We start from the raw sequence: 12,924 nt of genomic DNA on the forward strand, positions 1-12,924 counted from the left end.
GCAACCTCGAGGACGACGTAGGCCCTCGTCGAAGCGCGCGAGCGCCCAACTACAGGCACAAATAAAGCTTGCTCCAATCCAATCCAATCCAATCCAATTTGCACAAGCGTTACAGTGTGTCTACTGTGGGTGCTGTATGAAACGCTCCCATAGTGTTACGTGAGATTTTCGTGACCGGATGCGAAGTATTGAAGGATCCTGCTAGAATCTCGAATTTGAAAGGGCATTTTGAAAGCAGGTAGCATGTTAACTCGTTGACAGAGTAAGCACTGGTATAGAACAGTGTCGGGGCTCGTTGAGTTAGTAGCCTATGATTCAATGGAGTTGTGCTTAACTTCAATAAAATCTTAAATGTTTTTAAGCAATAGGAACAGGCACCCTCGTCAACAGCATGTTCACATTAGTGAGCAGTAAACAATGGGCTTGAAGAAAAAAATAGCAACACAATTTATCATGTAAAAATAATTTTTTTGTTTTGCAGTAACTACAACTGGCAGTCCTACTGGGAAATGTGGAGACTTTTATGACTTCCATGACTTGACACTTCTATGACAGAACCGCTTGCGTAGAGTCCTTATTGTTGCCCTCTAAATATGAAGCAGATTGTAGTTTGGGTCAATAGCATTTGAGAATTTCGCAGGCCATCGACTCGATAGCTATTGAAAAGTGCCAGTGTAACAAAGGTGCTTTCCAGCATTTCGCTTTGTTTGCCTTTAATGTGTCCCCTGCCTTTTGACACTGCCTCTCCTATATTAAAAAAATAAAAACTATGCCGTCTTGTGAAGGTGTCGAGACGCAAGAAGCTGTACCCGAGGAACCGGAGACCCGTGTGCCATGTCGGGTGCTGGACCTGTCCCCAACCAGGCAGCCCTCACCACCAGATGCCCTCGTGTCACCGCTTATCGACCCCAAGAAGGCAAGTGTCACCGTGAGTGTACCTCGCTGATTGCGATTTCTTTATCCTGTCGCGGAGAAGCTCATCTCGTGCAACTCGCATACCTGCCAACTTTTACAATTTTATTTTAAGATTCCCAATTTTTAGAGCTGCACTGCTTAGCTGCAGGGTGAATGTCCGGTCCCAGCCATCGTGGCCACATTTCGTCGGAGGTGGAATGCATAAACACTTGTCTGCTTAGATTTAGGTGCCTGTTAAAGAATGCCAGGGGGTCAAAATTAATGTAGTCTCTCTCACTATGTTGTGCATCGTACCGTATTTACCCGATTCTAATGCACACACAATTTACGAGGGTTTAAAGAAAGAAAACAAAAGTACACCTGAATGTAACATGTCCACAATTTATAAAAGAAAAATATAGTGTGCCCACCATGTTTGCCGTTAGAAAAAAAAATGAGATGTGCTGGATTTACCTCCACAGAAGGGAACTTTAAATGTGTAAGCATTTCTAGGCTTACCCAACGATGAAACCCGTCTATCCGTCTGTGTGTCTATCCGTTCGTCCGTCACAAAAGACGAATCGCTGTAAAGAAATTAATATATAAAACAATAAATTCGAAACGAAAAGCGTTGGTGGTAGTGAGTTTCGAACTTTCGACCCCACGCTCGGAAGCCAAGTGTCATAACCACTGGGCTAACCACCCACGCTTGCAGAAGGTGACTATATCTGAACCATATGAATGTGTTATACCGGCAGCACAAAACAAGCGTCAAAAGAGAATAATTTCTATGAAGGATTTGATGAAAGATTTGGTGATGGTGGAATAAAATCCATCTCTAAGACCACATGTAGAGCCGACTTGGATTATTGTAGACATCAGGACGTTTCAGATTTTTCGAAAATTTAATGTAAAACATGCCACATCTTTGATGCATTTCGGTGGTTGCAGGATATGCCTTCCATTGGGGCATTCCTTCACTGGCCGAAGTACCAGTGATCTCTGAGGGCACATGCACTTCACGTTGCACAACACAGAGAGATATGCAGTCAATGAGTTGATGAGGATGATAAGGACTAATAACTGGTTTTGTGGCTTTCATCATGGTTGATAATGATTTGACGTAGATGGATAAGGTGATAACGAGCGATAAGGGCCTATAATGGTCGGATCAATTCTTAAGCACAGATAAGGGTTGATAAGGGTCGGATCAAGTTCAATAAGGTTGATAAGTAGAAATAAGAGTTGATAAGGGTCGGAGCAATTGCAATAATATTGATACGGACTGATAAGGATTGATAAGGCTCAGATCTAGTTCAGTAAAGTTGATAACAACCGATAAGGGTTGGTAAGGGTTGGATCTAGTCCGATAAGTTTGATAACAACCAATAAGGGTTGATAAGGGTTTATAATGGTCGGATCAAGTTTCATAGCGTTGACATTGACACCAGGCTGTGTGGAAATGAGCAAGCGGCACAATGCTTACGCATACTTAGGCAACTCCCAGAGGAGTTTCTGCATGAATTTTTTTTAAGTGAGGTTTTATAATGAAAGCAGCACATCATCTTCGCCATTTGTGAAGCTTCATTGGCCACAAATACCCAACACACAAGGGCAGCATTCAAGCGATCACATTTAGAAATAATACTCTCACTTATGCAAGATTTTACGTGACTCTGCAAATGACCAGTTGAAATATGTGACTGACAGCACTTCTGGCATGGCACCAGGAACACTGGTGGCTGTATGTGCAGACACATCTGGTGCCAAGTTGCACGAAATCTTGTGGAAGTGACATGCTCCAAAAATGATTGAAAAAGAATTATTCTGCAGATAGTTATTGAGCACAATATGAAACTACAGCAACTTTCATGAAAACGTGCTCTGTCGCCATTTTGTGATGGCGATGATGCGTCTGATGGCTCTAACGGTAGGCTGTTGCCAACACTGGGAACGCAGTTTTACTTTCTTATCCAATTGTAACACACAGCCAATTTTCAGCCCCATTTTCTCAGAAAAAAAGGTGTAAGTTAGATTCGTGTAAATACAGTAATCAGAGTGTGGTTTTGGCTGGTAGAACCCCCAGAATTCTTTATTTTTCCTGCATGTTTACAATTGTCATATTGGCATGAATGATTTCTACATTTTTCATTTCCTCCTAGTTAAGGGCAAAACAAATTTCAAAAGAATGCAAGTACAGGCACAGTGCGATTTTCTGTAGCCTGATGTCACAAACCTGTTGGATATGCAGGCCTACCTTGTAAGACTGTCGTCAATGGATATGGGTAATGGAATCAATGGATAATGGCAACAAAATTTCGTTTGCCGTTGCCTGAATATTTGATTAATAAATTTCATGAAAATTTCCACTTTGCTGGGGTGCAGCTCACTCTTGCTGTTCACAGTGTCCCTACAGGAAAAAGTCCGTGAAATGTGAATAAACAGTAAATATCTTGAGTAATCAATCAGTTTTTAGTATTTGTCACAATATTTTAGTATATTCCGACTTTGACTGTCGTAGGTTTCAAGTTCTAAGGTTGGCAGCTCAGAACTCGTCACTTGTGGCAACTTTTCTCCTGCAGAGTGACACAACCTTTCCTAAATTACTTACCTCATCATAGTGTATAACGATGTCCCCACTCTTAAATTAATGCTCATGCCATATAGGTGAGATTAATGGCATTATCCGACAGGCCTATATATCAACATGTTGGATGAGCAGTTAGGTTTAAATGAAATTTATTGATGATCGATCACATTTTATGTGTGGCACATGTGCTAATGCAAGGCAGACTTGTGATAGTGTGAGTCTTACATCAGCAATAATTTGTGCATAAAATGTGCTTTTAGCTATAAAATGAAGTTGGAAAGTCCAAGTTCCGTGCTCCTCTGTCTCTTGTCTTCCAAATTAATGTGCAGGCTCTTTTGCTATAATGGACCCTTCATTGTTGTTAAGATAGATTTCCAGCGTGGTAATTTACCAAACTAACGGTGCACAGTCATTTTTGCAATCGATACCTACGAACGTAGTTTGTGGTTTCTTGTGATGTGGATAATGTATGTAAATGGGACTCAAGTGACAAAACCACGCACAGTAAATGCGCTGCAGCTTGTGCAGAGTTTGCACTTCGTCTTAATTTTGAACCATGCCTGATGCTGCCATTACTTCACATACCTGCCAACTCTTGAATTTCCCATAATTTTTAATGAATTTGGGCTCCTTTGTTGATCTTAGAATAGTTGCGTCATGTTTTATGACAAATAAATTATTTTGTAGAAAAAGTGTTGAAAGTGACAAGAGATCGGGTGGCCCAGAACCGCAAAAGATTCAGCCAAAAAGAAATTGCAATGGTGCCTGCGCGGGCCCTCTTGAAGCCAGCGGAAGAGTCAATATACTGCAAGATGGTGCAGGGCTGCAGAATGGCCATTCAAAGTCTTTCCTTCTCTCCCACTGCCCTACAATGCTCCACAAAGAGCAGCAAAGGTAAATGTTTGTTAATAAAGTGCATCTCACAAAAAGCATGGGCTCAGGGCAAGCAAAAGAATTTGTATTAACCCACCCCCCATTCGTTTTTTTCTTTTACAAACTTTAAGATAATAAAGTTCACAGTTTGGGAGTCATGACTTTGCGAAATGTGCGGTGTTGAGAAGCGTGCTTGCAAATCAGAGATTTTACAGTGGCCCCTGCCCACGTGTTCTTGTTCTCTTGAATGCGCTTGGTGACCCATGGCCCACAGGTTCGGGAAACACTTGTTTTGCCGAATAATGGCACCTAAACCACCCCTCTTCTTGCACAGAGGCCGTCGAGTCGGCTGGTCGAGCTTCAGGAGCGAGCGCGGAAGCTGCTGGAAGAAGCCCGCCAGCCGCCGGCTGGCCGCGAGCTCAGCCCGGGGTCGCTGGAGGAGCGCCAGCACCAAGAGCAGCTGCGAGAGCGGGCACGGCGCATCATCGCACAGGCGCGACAGGGGCACCGCGCACACCACCACAACAACAACAACGTCAGCGAGCCCAGCAGCCCCGACACGCCGGTGCCTGGCACCCAGACCACTAACGGCCACAAGGAATCCTCTGAGGACGCGACTAGTCAGGACGACCTGAAGGCTCGGCAGACCCCTTCGTGGAGCGTACGGCTTTCTGAGGGTGGGTTGTCGCTCACGAGTTGCCGGCCTGTCTTGCTTCTAACGTCTGTTGATGTTGTTAACGAAGAAGTTGGAGAAAAAGGTCTAAGAGAAAGCTGACAGGTTAGAAAGAAGTCAATATGCACAGCGTTAAAGCATTGAGCCTCCGATGAGCTTTTCTTGGGGCTTTTTGAGGCTGCAGCTTTCTTGCTGAGACTAGGTTTCTAATGGCCTATTGACGTTAGGTACTGTACATGTCACCTAAAGATTGCCTGCATAACGTGAGCTAAGCGCTGTGTCACTAATGACAAATTTTGAAGGAAAACAGCAAAATGCACCAAGCATTACAAAGGAAGACAATACATGGAGCACAGAGAGACTGAATCATTGTGGAGTGTGCAACTCTCTCAATGGAGAGTGCTGCTCACAAATCGCCGGCCTCGTTTGCCACACAGTTTCCTACTAAAATTAGTACAGTAGAATCTTGGTGATACACTCGTGCCTGATACAAACTTCAGGATGATACAAATTTTTCAAAAATCCCAGTCCAGTTCCATTAGCCCACAACCTGTGTTGTGAACTGCTTTTCGTGTTGCGGCAGATGATACGAACAATCGAGCCACCGTGCGATCCCAGGCAGAGCCGGCGAAGATGCCCCAGTGTGCCGGCAGGGCCAGACAGTGGCCGTTGTCAGGCCCTCCCTCCGCCAAAAATGAACAACTTTGCTTTGTGCAGTACCATGCAAAACACCGTGTAAGTTGTAGCTTTATCAGGAGCTGGTAATCACAAGCGGCTGCCTTGCTGCATCAGCAAGATCGGCAACCTTCACTTCCATGTGGAGCCTTATCACAGTACAGTGGAACCCCGTTGATACGTTTTTCACCGGACCGAGGAAAAAAAACGTAACAACCGGGAAAACGCAACAGTGAGGAAAGCTCCGAAAATGAATGAAAAAAGTGCAGCTTCAACTATAGACAATTTATTTCCACAGAGTGCACTTAGAACTTAAAAAAAGTCTAAATGGTGGCTTGCCATTTCTTTCGCTCGCTAGAAATCACCACACGTTTCTAATAGCCTGGAAGGCCTCATTGCTGTCAGCGTTGCTGTGAGGTACGACGTATGTGCAGTGGAGGTCCAGAGCCGCGACGGCTTTTCCAAAGCTAGAATTTGGCAACTCCCCGGTATCATGCGGCTCGTGCTCCTCGTCGTCACCGCGCCACGGCAATGTCACCGGAAGAAGGAATATCCGCGGGAAATTTTGCCCTCTTTGGCGTAATCATGCTAACGTGCTAACGATTGTTTAGTATTGCTGCGGAGCGCGCGCGTCCGAGCAGCCTGGTTGCGCGCAGCGCGGCGTGGTTTCGCGAGAAATGCAAACAAGAGAGGAGAGCTGGCCCGATAGGCGGAGCAACGCCATGAGCAATGCCAACTTCCGACTTCCCTTTAGCTATAGCTTCACTAACACCTTAGCTTCACAAAGAGTGACATCAGGGCCTCTCCTGAGTTTCCTTCCTCCGTGAGTCGACCCGGCCAACCACGGAGGAAGGAAACTCAGGAGAGGCCCTGACGTCACTCTTTGTGAATTTAAAGTGAAGCCGGAAGTTGGCGTTGCTCATGGCGTTGCTTCGCCTATCGGGCCAGCTCTCCTCTCTTGTTTACATTTCTCGCAAAACCACGCCGTGCTGCGCGCAACCGTGCTGCTCGGACCTGCGCGCCCCGCAGCAATACTAAACAATCGTTAGCATCTTAGCATGATTCCGCCAAAGAGGACAAAATTTCCCGCGGATATTCCATCGTCCGTTTTGCCATTGGGTACATTGCGTGCAGCGTTGCATGCGCGTTCACTTCACGAACTTTAGTTCCTCCGCAACAAAACACGGAGACCAACGTAAATTTGCCCGCATGGCACCTTTGCCATGGTACGAAACCTACAGAGCAACACGTGTGCACGCACTGAATCAAAACAGAGCCACTATTGTGGCCCTAGAGGCGTGACCACTACGGCAAAGAAATAAAAAATCAACGAAAAAGAGGAGACCCTACTACGTCACTTCCTCCACACTTTTCTCCTAGCGCGCGGAGGGGGTAGGGCCTCTCCTCAGTTTCCTTCCTCCATGCATCCAACAAACCATGCGGTGACCGTAATCACAGTGATGATAGTGAGAGCATTTTGCACAAATGGCCACCTAGTGGCGGCCTCTCGAACTGGCGTGCGGCTTCTTGCAGCCAGTGCCATAGCCAAGCCCGGTCAAAACTCTTCGAAAGCCAAAATGGCGGTTGGAGCGCGTTACCTACTTTAGCCCAGGCAGGTTCAGGTTGCGACGCATCATGCGGGAACGTTTTCACAGCTACTACGTAACAGCGGGGTTCCTTATACATTGGATCCTATGGAAGCTATGCCAGTACCGGATGAGAACAACGTAGCAGCCGGGAAAACGCAGCAGGGAGGAACGTAACAGCGGGGTTCTACTGTATTCCACGCCTTCCATTGTCTTTGGTGCACGATGACAATTAAAAACTTTTCTAGCGTTGCACCCGTCAGATCACACAATGCAAAGTAGCTTTGCCACTGCAAAGAAATGTGAACATATTCCCTTATCTTGCGCAAATCATGTTGTTATCACCATCAGGCTGCTGCTACGATGCAGCAATGAAGGGAACTCGAGGTAACCAGACAGATCTTGAACCTCGGAGCATGCGAAATATGCAGCCCACTGCTGCCAAAATGTGTGGGAAACGAGTCTGCCAATGATCCAAATTCACTACAGCCAGTAGGAGCACTCCTGGCAAAGTGTTTGAGAGAGGACTTCGGAAAAAGAAGCCAGCGATAGGAAAGAAACAGATGCACGAAGCATTTAGGAATTGTGTCTCGGACTAAATTTAGTTTCGATGCTTTCAGTGTTCCTTGTGGATTGCTTGCTTGACCTGAGCTAGTTTCTGATGATGATGCTAACAAGAGGGTTCGCAGGAAAACCGAAGAAAACTCAGTGAATGGTGGAAAGGGAAATGATGCATGCAGCACAAATACATCAAATCATCACGTAACATGCAGCGCTTTCAAGGTTGGGTTACACAGACATAGTATCTGCCATCCCTCCCAAAATTTTTGTAAAGTTTACAAAATAGTCTTTTGTGAAGAAATTTAAAGGTGTTAATGGATTTGTTGGTAATATTAGAAAGAATGCATACAAAAAATATTGTGGTGGTACCGGCTAGCTGATGGAAGTGGTTGTTGGTGTCATCCTTGGTGGCACCATAAAAAATTTGTCATGCTGCAACGGAACAGTGGTGCCATCTGTGATGGCTATGGTGAAGACACAAAGTTGACAGTAGCCATGACACATGAGACCACTGCTTAATTGCAATATAATCAGCATATTTTGAGTTTCTACTGATGGCTCCCACTTTGGAATTTATTGCGGATGAAATTAGTAAGCTGGCAATCCTAAGTTGCCCACTTCCAGGCATCCCCGTGCCTTCAGCAACACCCCTGCACCGCTTTTCCTTCTTAACTTGACTGTTAGAAATTGTAGTTCTCAATAAAAGTAACACTGTAGACACCCTGAAAAACTAACCTGTCACTTTAGCTTGATTAGATATTTGTTCTGTCAGCTGTTGGCTTGGCCTAGTTGATTATGCTCCATACTTATTTATTCTTTAACACCATTAGAGATTTTGAAACTTGAAAGCAGCCAGAAAGACATGGATTGGCTGGCAGACAGCGCAAGTAGAAAGAACATACGGCACAAGCACTGGGGTCGTCGCTAGTGCCGTCACAAGACGACCAGCCGTTGTGTTGTATGCTAGGAACGCTGCTTAAAGGGACACTAAAGGTTACTATTAAGTCAACGTAGATTGTTGAAATACTATCCCAGAAATCTCGAAACGCTTGTTTCATGCCAAGGAGAGGCTTATTTTAAGAGAAAATGCGTCCTAAAGCGTCCGCATACCTCTAGTGCTGTCAAATCGCCCGCCTTCCGATCGAGGAGTACTGACATCATGGTCTCATAGTGACGTTGCGCCATCGGTGTGTAGAACGGCGTCCGCAGGCGGCGCTACGGCTTTTCTGCGCAAAACGCAAATGCGCGGCCAGAAACAGAGCCAAGACAGAGCCGACAGGAGAGCGAAAGCGGTCGTATGGTGGCTAGCGGAAGGAGAAACGCGCGACCATAAGCTGGTACTTCATTCTATGACGCAAACTTCGACGCTCGTCACAATGGACCCTGACAACGACAGATTAGCTCGCGATGGTGGGCTCAACTCCAGCGATTTGAGCACTGACGAGCGCGACCTGCTGCTGAGGGCTTACGCTGCCGGCGTCGTTGCGTACTACGACGACGGCCTCGACACCGGCTCTCCGGAGCGGGAAAGCAACGAGGGCTTCCCACGACATCACATGGACGTGGCATTCTCGCTGCTTCTTCCAAATGAAAGTTTCGCGAGCCAGCAGAACCCTCACAGCACGACGCGATAACGAAACCACTGAAACTCCAAAGCGTGCCCGGCGCAGAGTCGAGCGAAAATGAAACCTTTCGACCACCCATATTACTGAAGGGTAATGTCAAAATGTTATTTTTTCTTAGAATCGAATAGACGTAGACAAGTAGCATTTTTTTCCGTCTTATAATCGAATGAAATGATATTTTTAATACGAGTAGTTGAGTATTAGTAACACAAATTATGAGGAGTGCTTTCATCATCGGGCTAGTACTGGAATGTCGCTGGGGGGTCTCAAATCGTGTCATGCATTTACCTCAATTTCTCGGTTACTAAAGCTCTGTTCGCGATTATATTGACGCCTTAGACGTTCTGGAACATTGCTCTACCACTTTAACTTGACTTTCTGGTAACCTTTAGTGTTCCTTTAAGTAGGGTGAGCAGATGGCACAAGCCCTCATTTTGTTGGTGTCTTCTCAAGACGCCCAGTGCTTTTGTCATCTGCTGACCAGATGGCATGAATAGAGGGAGCAGACGGCTTAAGCACTGGTGGTGTTGCTGGTGTCATCACAAGACGACTGGCACTTTTGTCGTCTGCTGTGCTGACTGTGAAAGTTAGCAGACGGCAAAAGCACCGATGTCATCGCGGGGCGACCAGCATTTGTGACGTCCACTGTGCAGACAGTGCAAGCACTAATGTTGTTGCTGGTGTTATGAGATGACCAATGTTTGTGTTGTCTGCCGGTTTGTCGTGTGTTTTTCACACTCTTTTAATCTTTGGTATTTAGTCTTTAGTATCTGTTTAACATTTTTTTAACGCCAGCATGAGACGCATGCCTGCTTGCTGCACATTGCACCCGAAGGAGTGTTTGGAGAGGGTCGGTGACGGATTTTGGGGGATTGGTGAAGGGGGTGGCGTGCATGCTGAAAGTGGTGGTGTGGTTCTCTAGGTAGCTCCTTGCGGCCTACCAGGTTTTACCAGTTCCAGAAGAGGCGCATAGGTGGTGAGTAGAGACAGTCCTGCCTGACATGCTTGCATGCACACGTCGACCTCTGCATATGTCTGGAAAACCCTGCCCCATATTCTGGAACAATCGCTTTTAACAGCGTAATCTCTCCTACTAGAGCGAAATGTTGCACTATGCACACAGACAAGTTTTCTTCACTATGAAGTGAAGCCTGCAGAACCAAAGCTGCGGAACCGAATTCCTCTTAACAGCTTCCCTGATGAAAGAGTGCAAAGGTGTACCATAAGCGACATTACCATGAACATCTCTGTGAAACAAGTACTACATTTTGTGCCAAAATGAGGCGAACAATTTCTGTTCAGTTTACTTAAAATACTGAACTCGGTGCCATTGCATATGGGATGTCTGTAAATGTGGATTAGCTGCAAAAATTGGAATACATGTGAGAAGTTCTGCCCCCGTAGCTTTTGCTTCATTGCCAAGAAAAGTTGTTTGCTAGTATAGCGTCCGTCGGAGCTGCAAGTATGGCGATTCAGCCATCATGCAAAGGATGGGTTGTGTGGTTGAACCGTGCTCTAATGAAGCCGCATTCTTATATCCAGTATTCTATAAGCATATATTCATTACGTGTTAATATTGGCGAAAGACGTTTAAAATTTGTTATATTTTGTGCCGAGCGATAACTTGGTCACAATGAAACCCATGGAAAATCAGTCACCGTTAAAAGTGAGAACAGTGTGTATGTGACAATATTACAAGATCGCACTCTTAGGCACAAAATTTGTTTAGTCACAAATTTTGGCAGAACAGGGTTTCAATGTTTCAGCAGCCCAGAAAACCCCATAGCCTCCCCAGAGCACTTCTAGTGGGCAAATCCCTTTTAAGGTCACTAAATCTGAAAGTCTGTAGCCGATGCAAGCATCCCACAAATTTACTGTGTCGTTAAATGCTTCAACTGGTCTGGGCAACTAGTAAATACTTACTTAAAGGTGATATTGGCCAAAGCGGTTGTTCCAGAATGTGTTCCTTATCACTGCATGTCTCTGCACCTCACTGACGCACTATTGAAAACAGCATGGTCATGAAACTGGAAGACAAATGTTGACCTCGTGTGTGCTATATTCACTATCAAAACATTTTAACGCGATAGCGTTAAGGAGCTCGTGTCGCAGAAAAGCCGGTGTCGTCGGCGTCGGTGTCGGCGTCCGCGGCGTTGGCCGTGAGCGATAAATCACGGCAGGCACTTCATAAATAAAAAGCAACTTCCAAGATGGGCTGGGTGGGAATCGAACCAGGGTCTCCGGAGTGTGAGACGGAGACGTTACCACTGAGCCACGAGTTCGATGCTTCAAAGCGGTACAAAAGCGCCTCTAGTGAACGCGGTGTTGCCTTAGAAACGAGCTTTTTCTAAGGCTCAGGTGTGCGTCACTTGCTCAGGCGCACATTTCGTTGTCGCGCCGAACGCTGCGTTGCTCGACGCTCACCGCGTCCGATGCGGGGCGCGTAGTCGCTGCGTCGTAGCCCATTGTCTTACACCCCTTGGCGGGTCGACGGGAACGCTGTCGCGTTCCACTCTTGAAGGCGAAGCTTAAGCGTCCTCCAATTTTTTATTACTACAGGAGCTGTACATTCTTTTTTCTTCTTGCCCGGTAATGGAGTCTGCGGCCCATATGATGATTATTGCTATGTTGAGTGTTCATTGTTGCTATTATTCATGCTATATTCACAACATGGCAGTACCAAACAGTTTTTAGAGTATGTGCGCCTCAATGCAATGGCTGCTGTAGCTGTCTCATTTGTCGTGTTAAAGGCTTGTGAAAGGCCATTACAGTTGTTAAAAATCTGTCAGCATTCTTTGTGAAGAGCTGACATGATCACTGTATAAAAAATTCATGCTTTTAGATAGCAGACAACCCAATAAAAAGAAATGTGTGAGTACATCTTGCACTTGCCAGCTCAGTTGCAGGAGCTGTAGGTTGAAACGATGATCTCTGAGGCTGTTTCCTACCAGAGGCTGCCATTCTTGATAAGTAATCAGTCTTCATGGAAAAGGTGGAACTTACCCACAAATAGCATGAATATTAACGTGAAGAGGTAGTGTTGGTGAGTTCTGTGAGGAAATCTGTTCAAACTGGCCAAATTTTTGCATTTTGTAATGCTTAGATGCGCTGTAATGACCATTTTGTTATCACTTGTTAACTACTGTCTCCGTGTATGATGGAATAAGGGCACAGCTCATCAGGGCAAGTAAAGCTGGCGAAAAGGGAAAAATGCAAATTAAGTTAATACTTTGTTGGAAGGTTATGACAAAAATAGCTGAGAAATGTTAACCGCATGATAACATTGCCTGTTGGCAAAAGGGGGAAGAGTAACAAAATTCACCCAGTTAAAAGGAAGTCATTGTCAGTTAAGGGCTAGTTGATTCACAATGTTTGCAGTTTCTGAAGGAGCGGGTGAAGTAATGCACCCAATAGTACACACCAGTAATGCACCAGATATTGAGGGGG

General features: G+C 45.6%; 1 protein-coding gene across 4 annotated transcripts in view; it reads left to right on the top strand.

Annotated features, from left to right (window-relative positions):
* The window catches only part of Ehbp1 (Eps15 homology domain containing protein-binding protein 1), a 77,020-nt gene that overhangs the window by 37,503 nt on the left and 26,593 nt on the right, over positions 1–12,924 (top strand). For 2 of the 4 annotated variants that reach the window (XM_075675944.1, XM_075675942.1), the window contains exons 11-13: positions 786–928; positions 4,692–5,034; positions 10,400–10,453. In XM_075675944.1, coding sequence (XP_075532059.1) covers positions 786–928; positions 4,692–5,034; positions 10,400–10,453 — 540 coding nt within the window. The remainder of the gene's footprint in view (positions 1–785; positions 929–4,691; positions 5,035–10,399; positions 10,454–12,924) is intronic. The other 2 variants (XM_075675943.1, XM_075675945.1) reach the window with 2 other exon arrangements.

This window comes from Dermacentor variabilis, chromosome 11, assembly GCF_050947875.1.
Source record: "Dermacentor variabilis isolate Ectoservices chromosome 11, ASM5094787v1, whole genome shotgun sequence".
NCBI lineage: Eukaryota > Metazoa > Arthropoda > Arachnida > Ixodida > Ixodidae > Dermacentor > Dermacentor variabilis.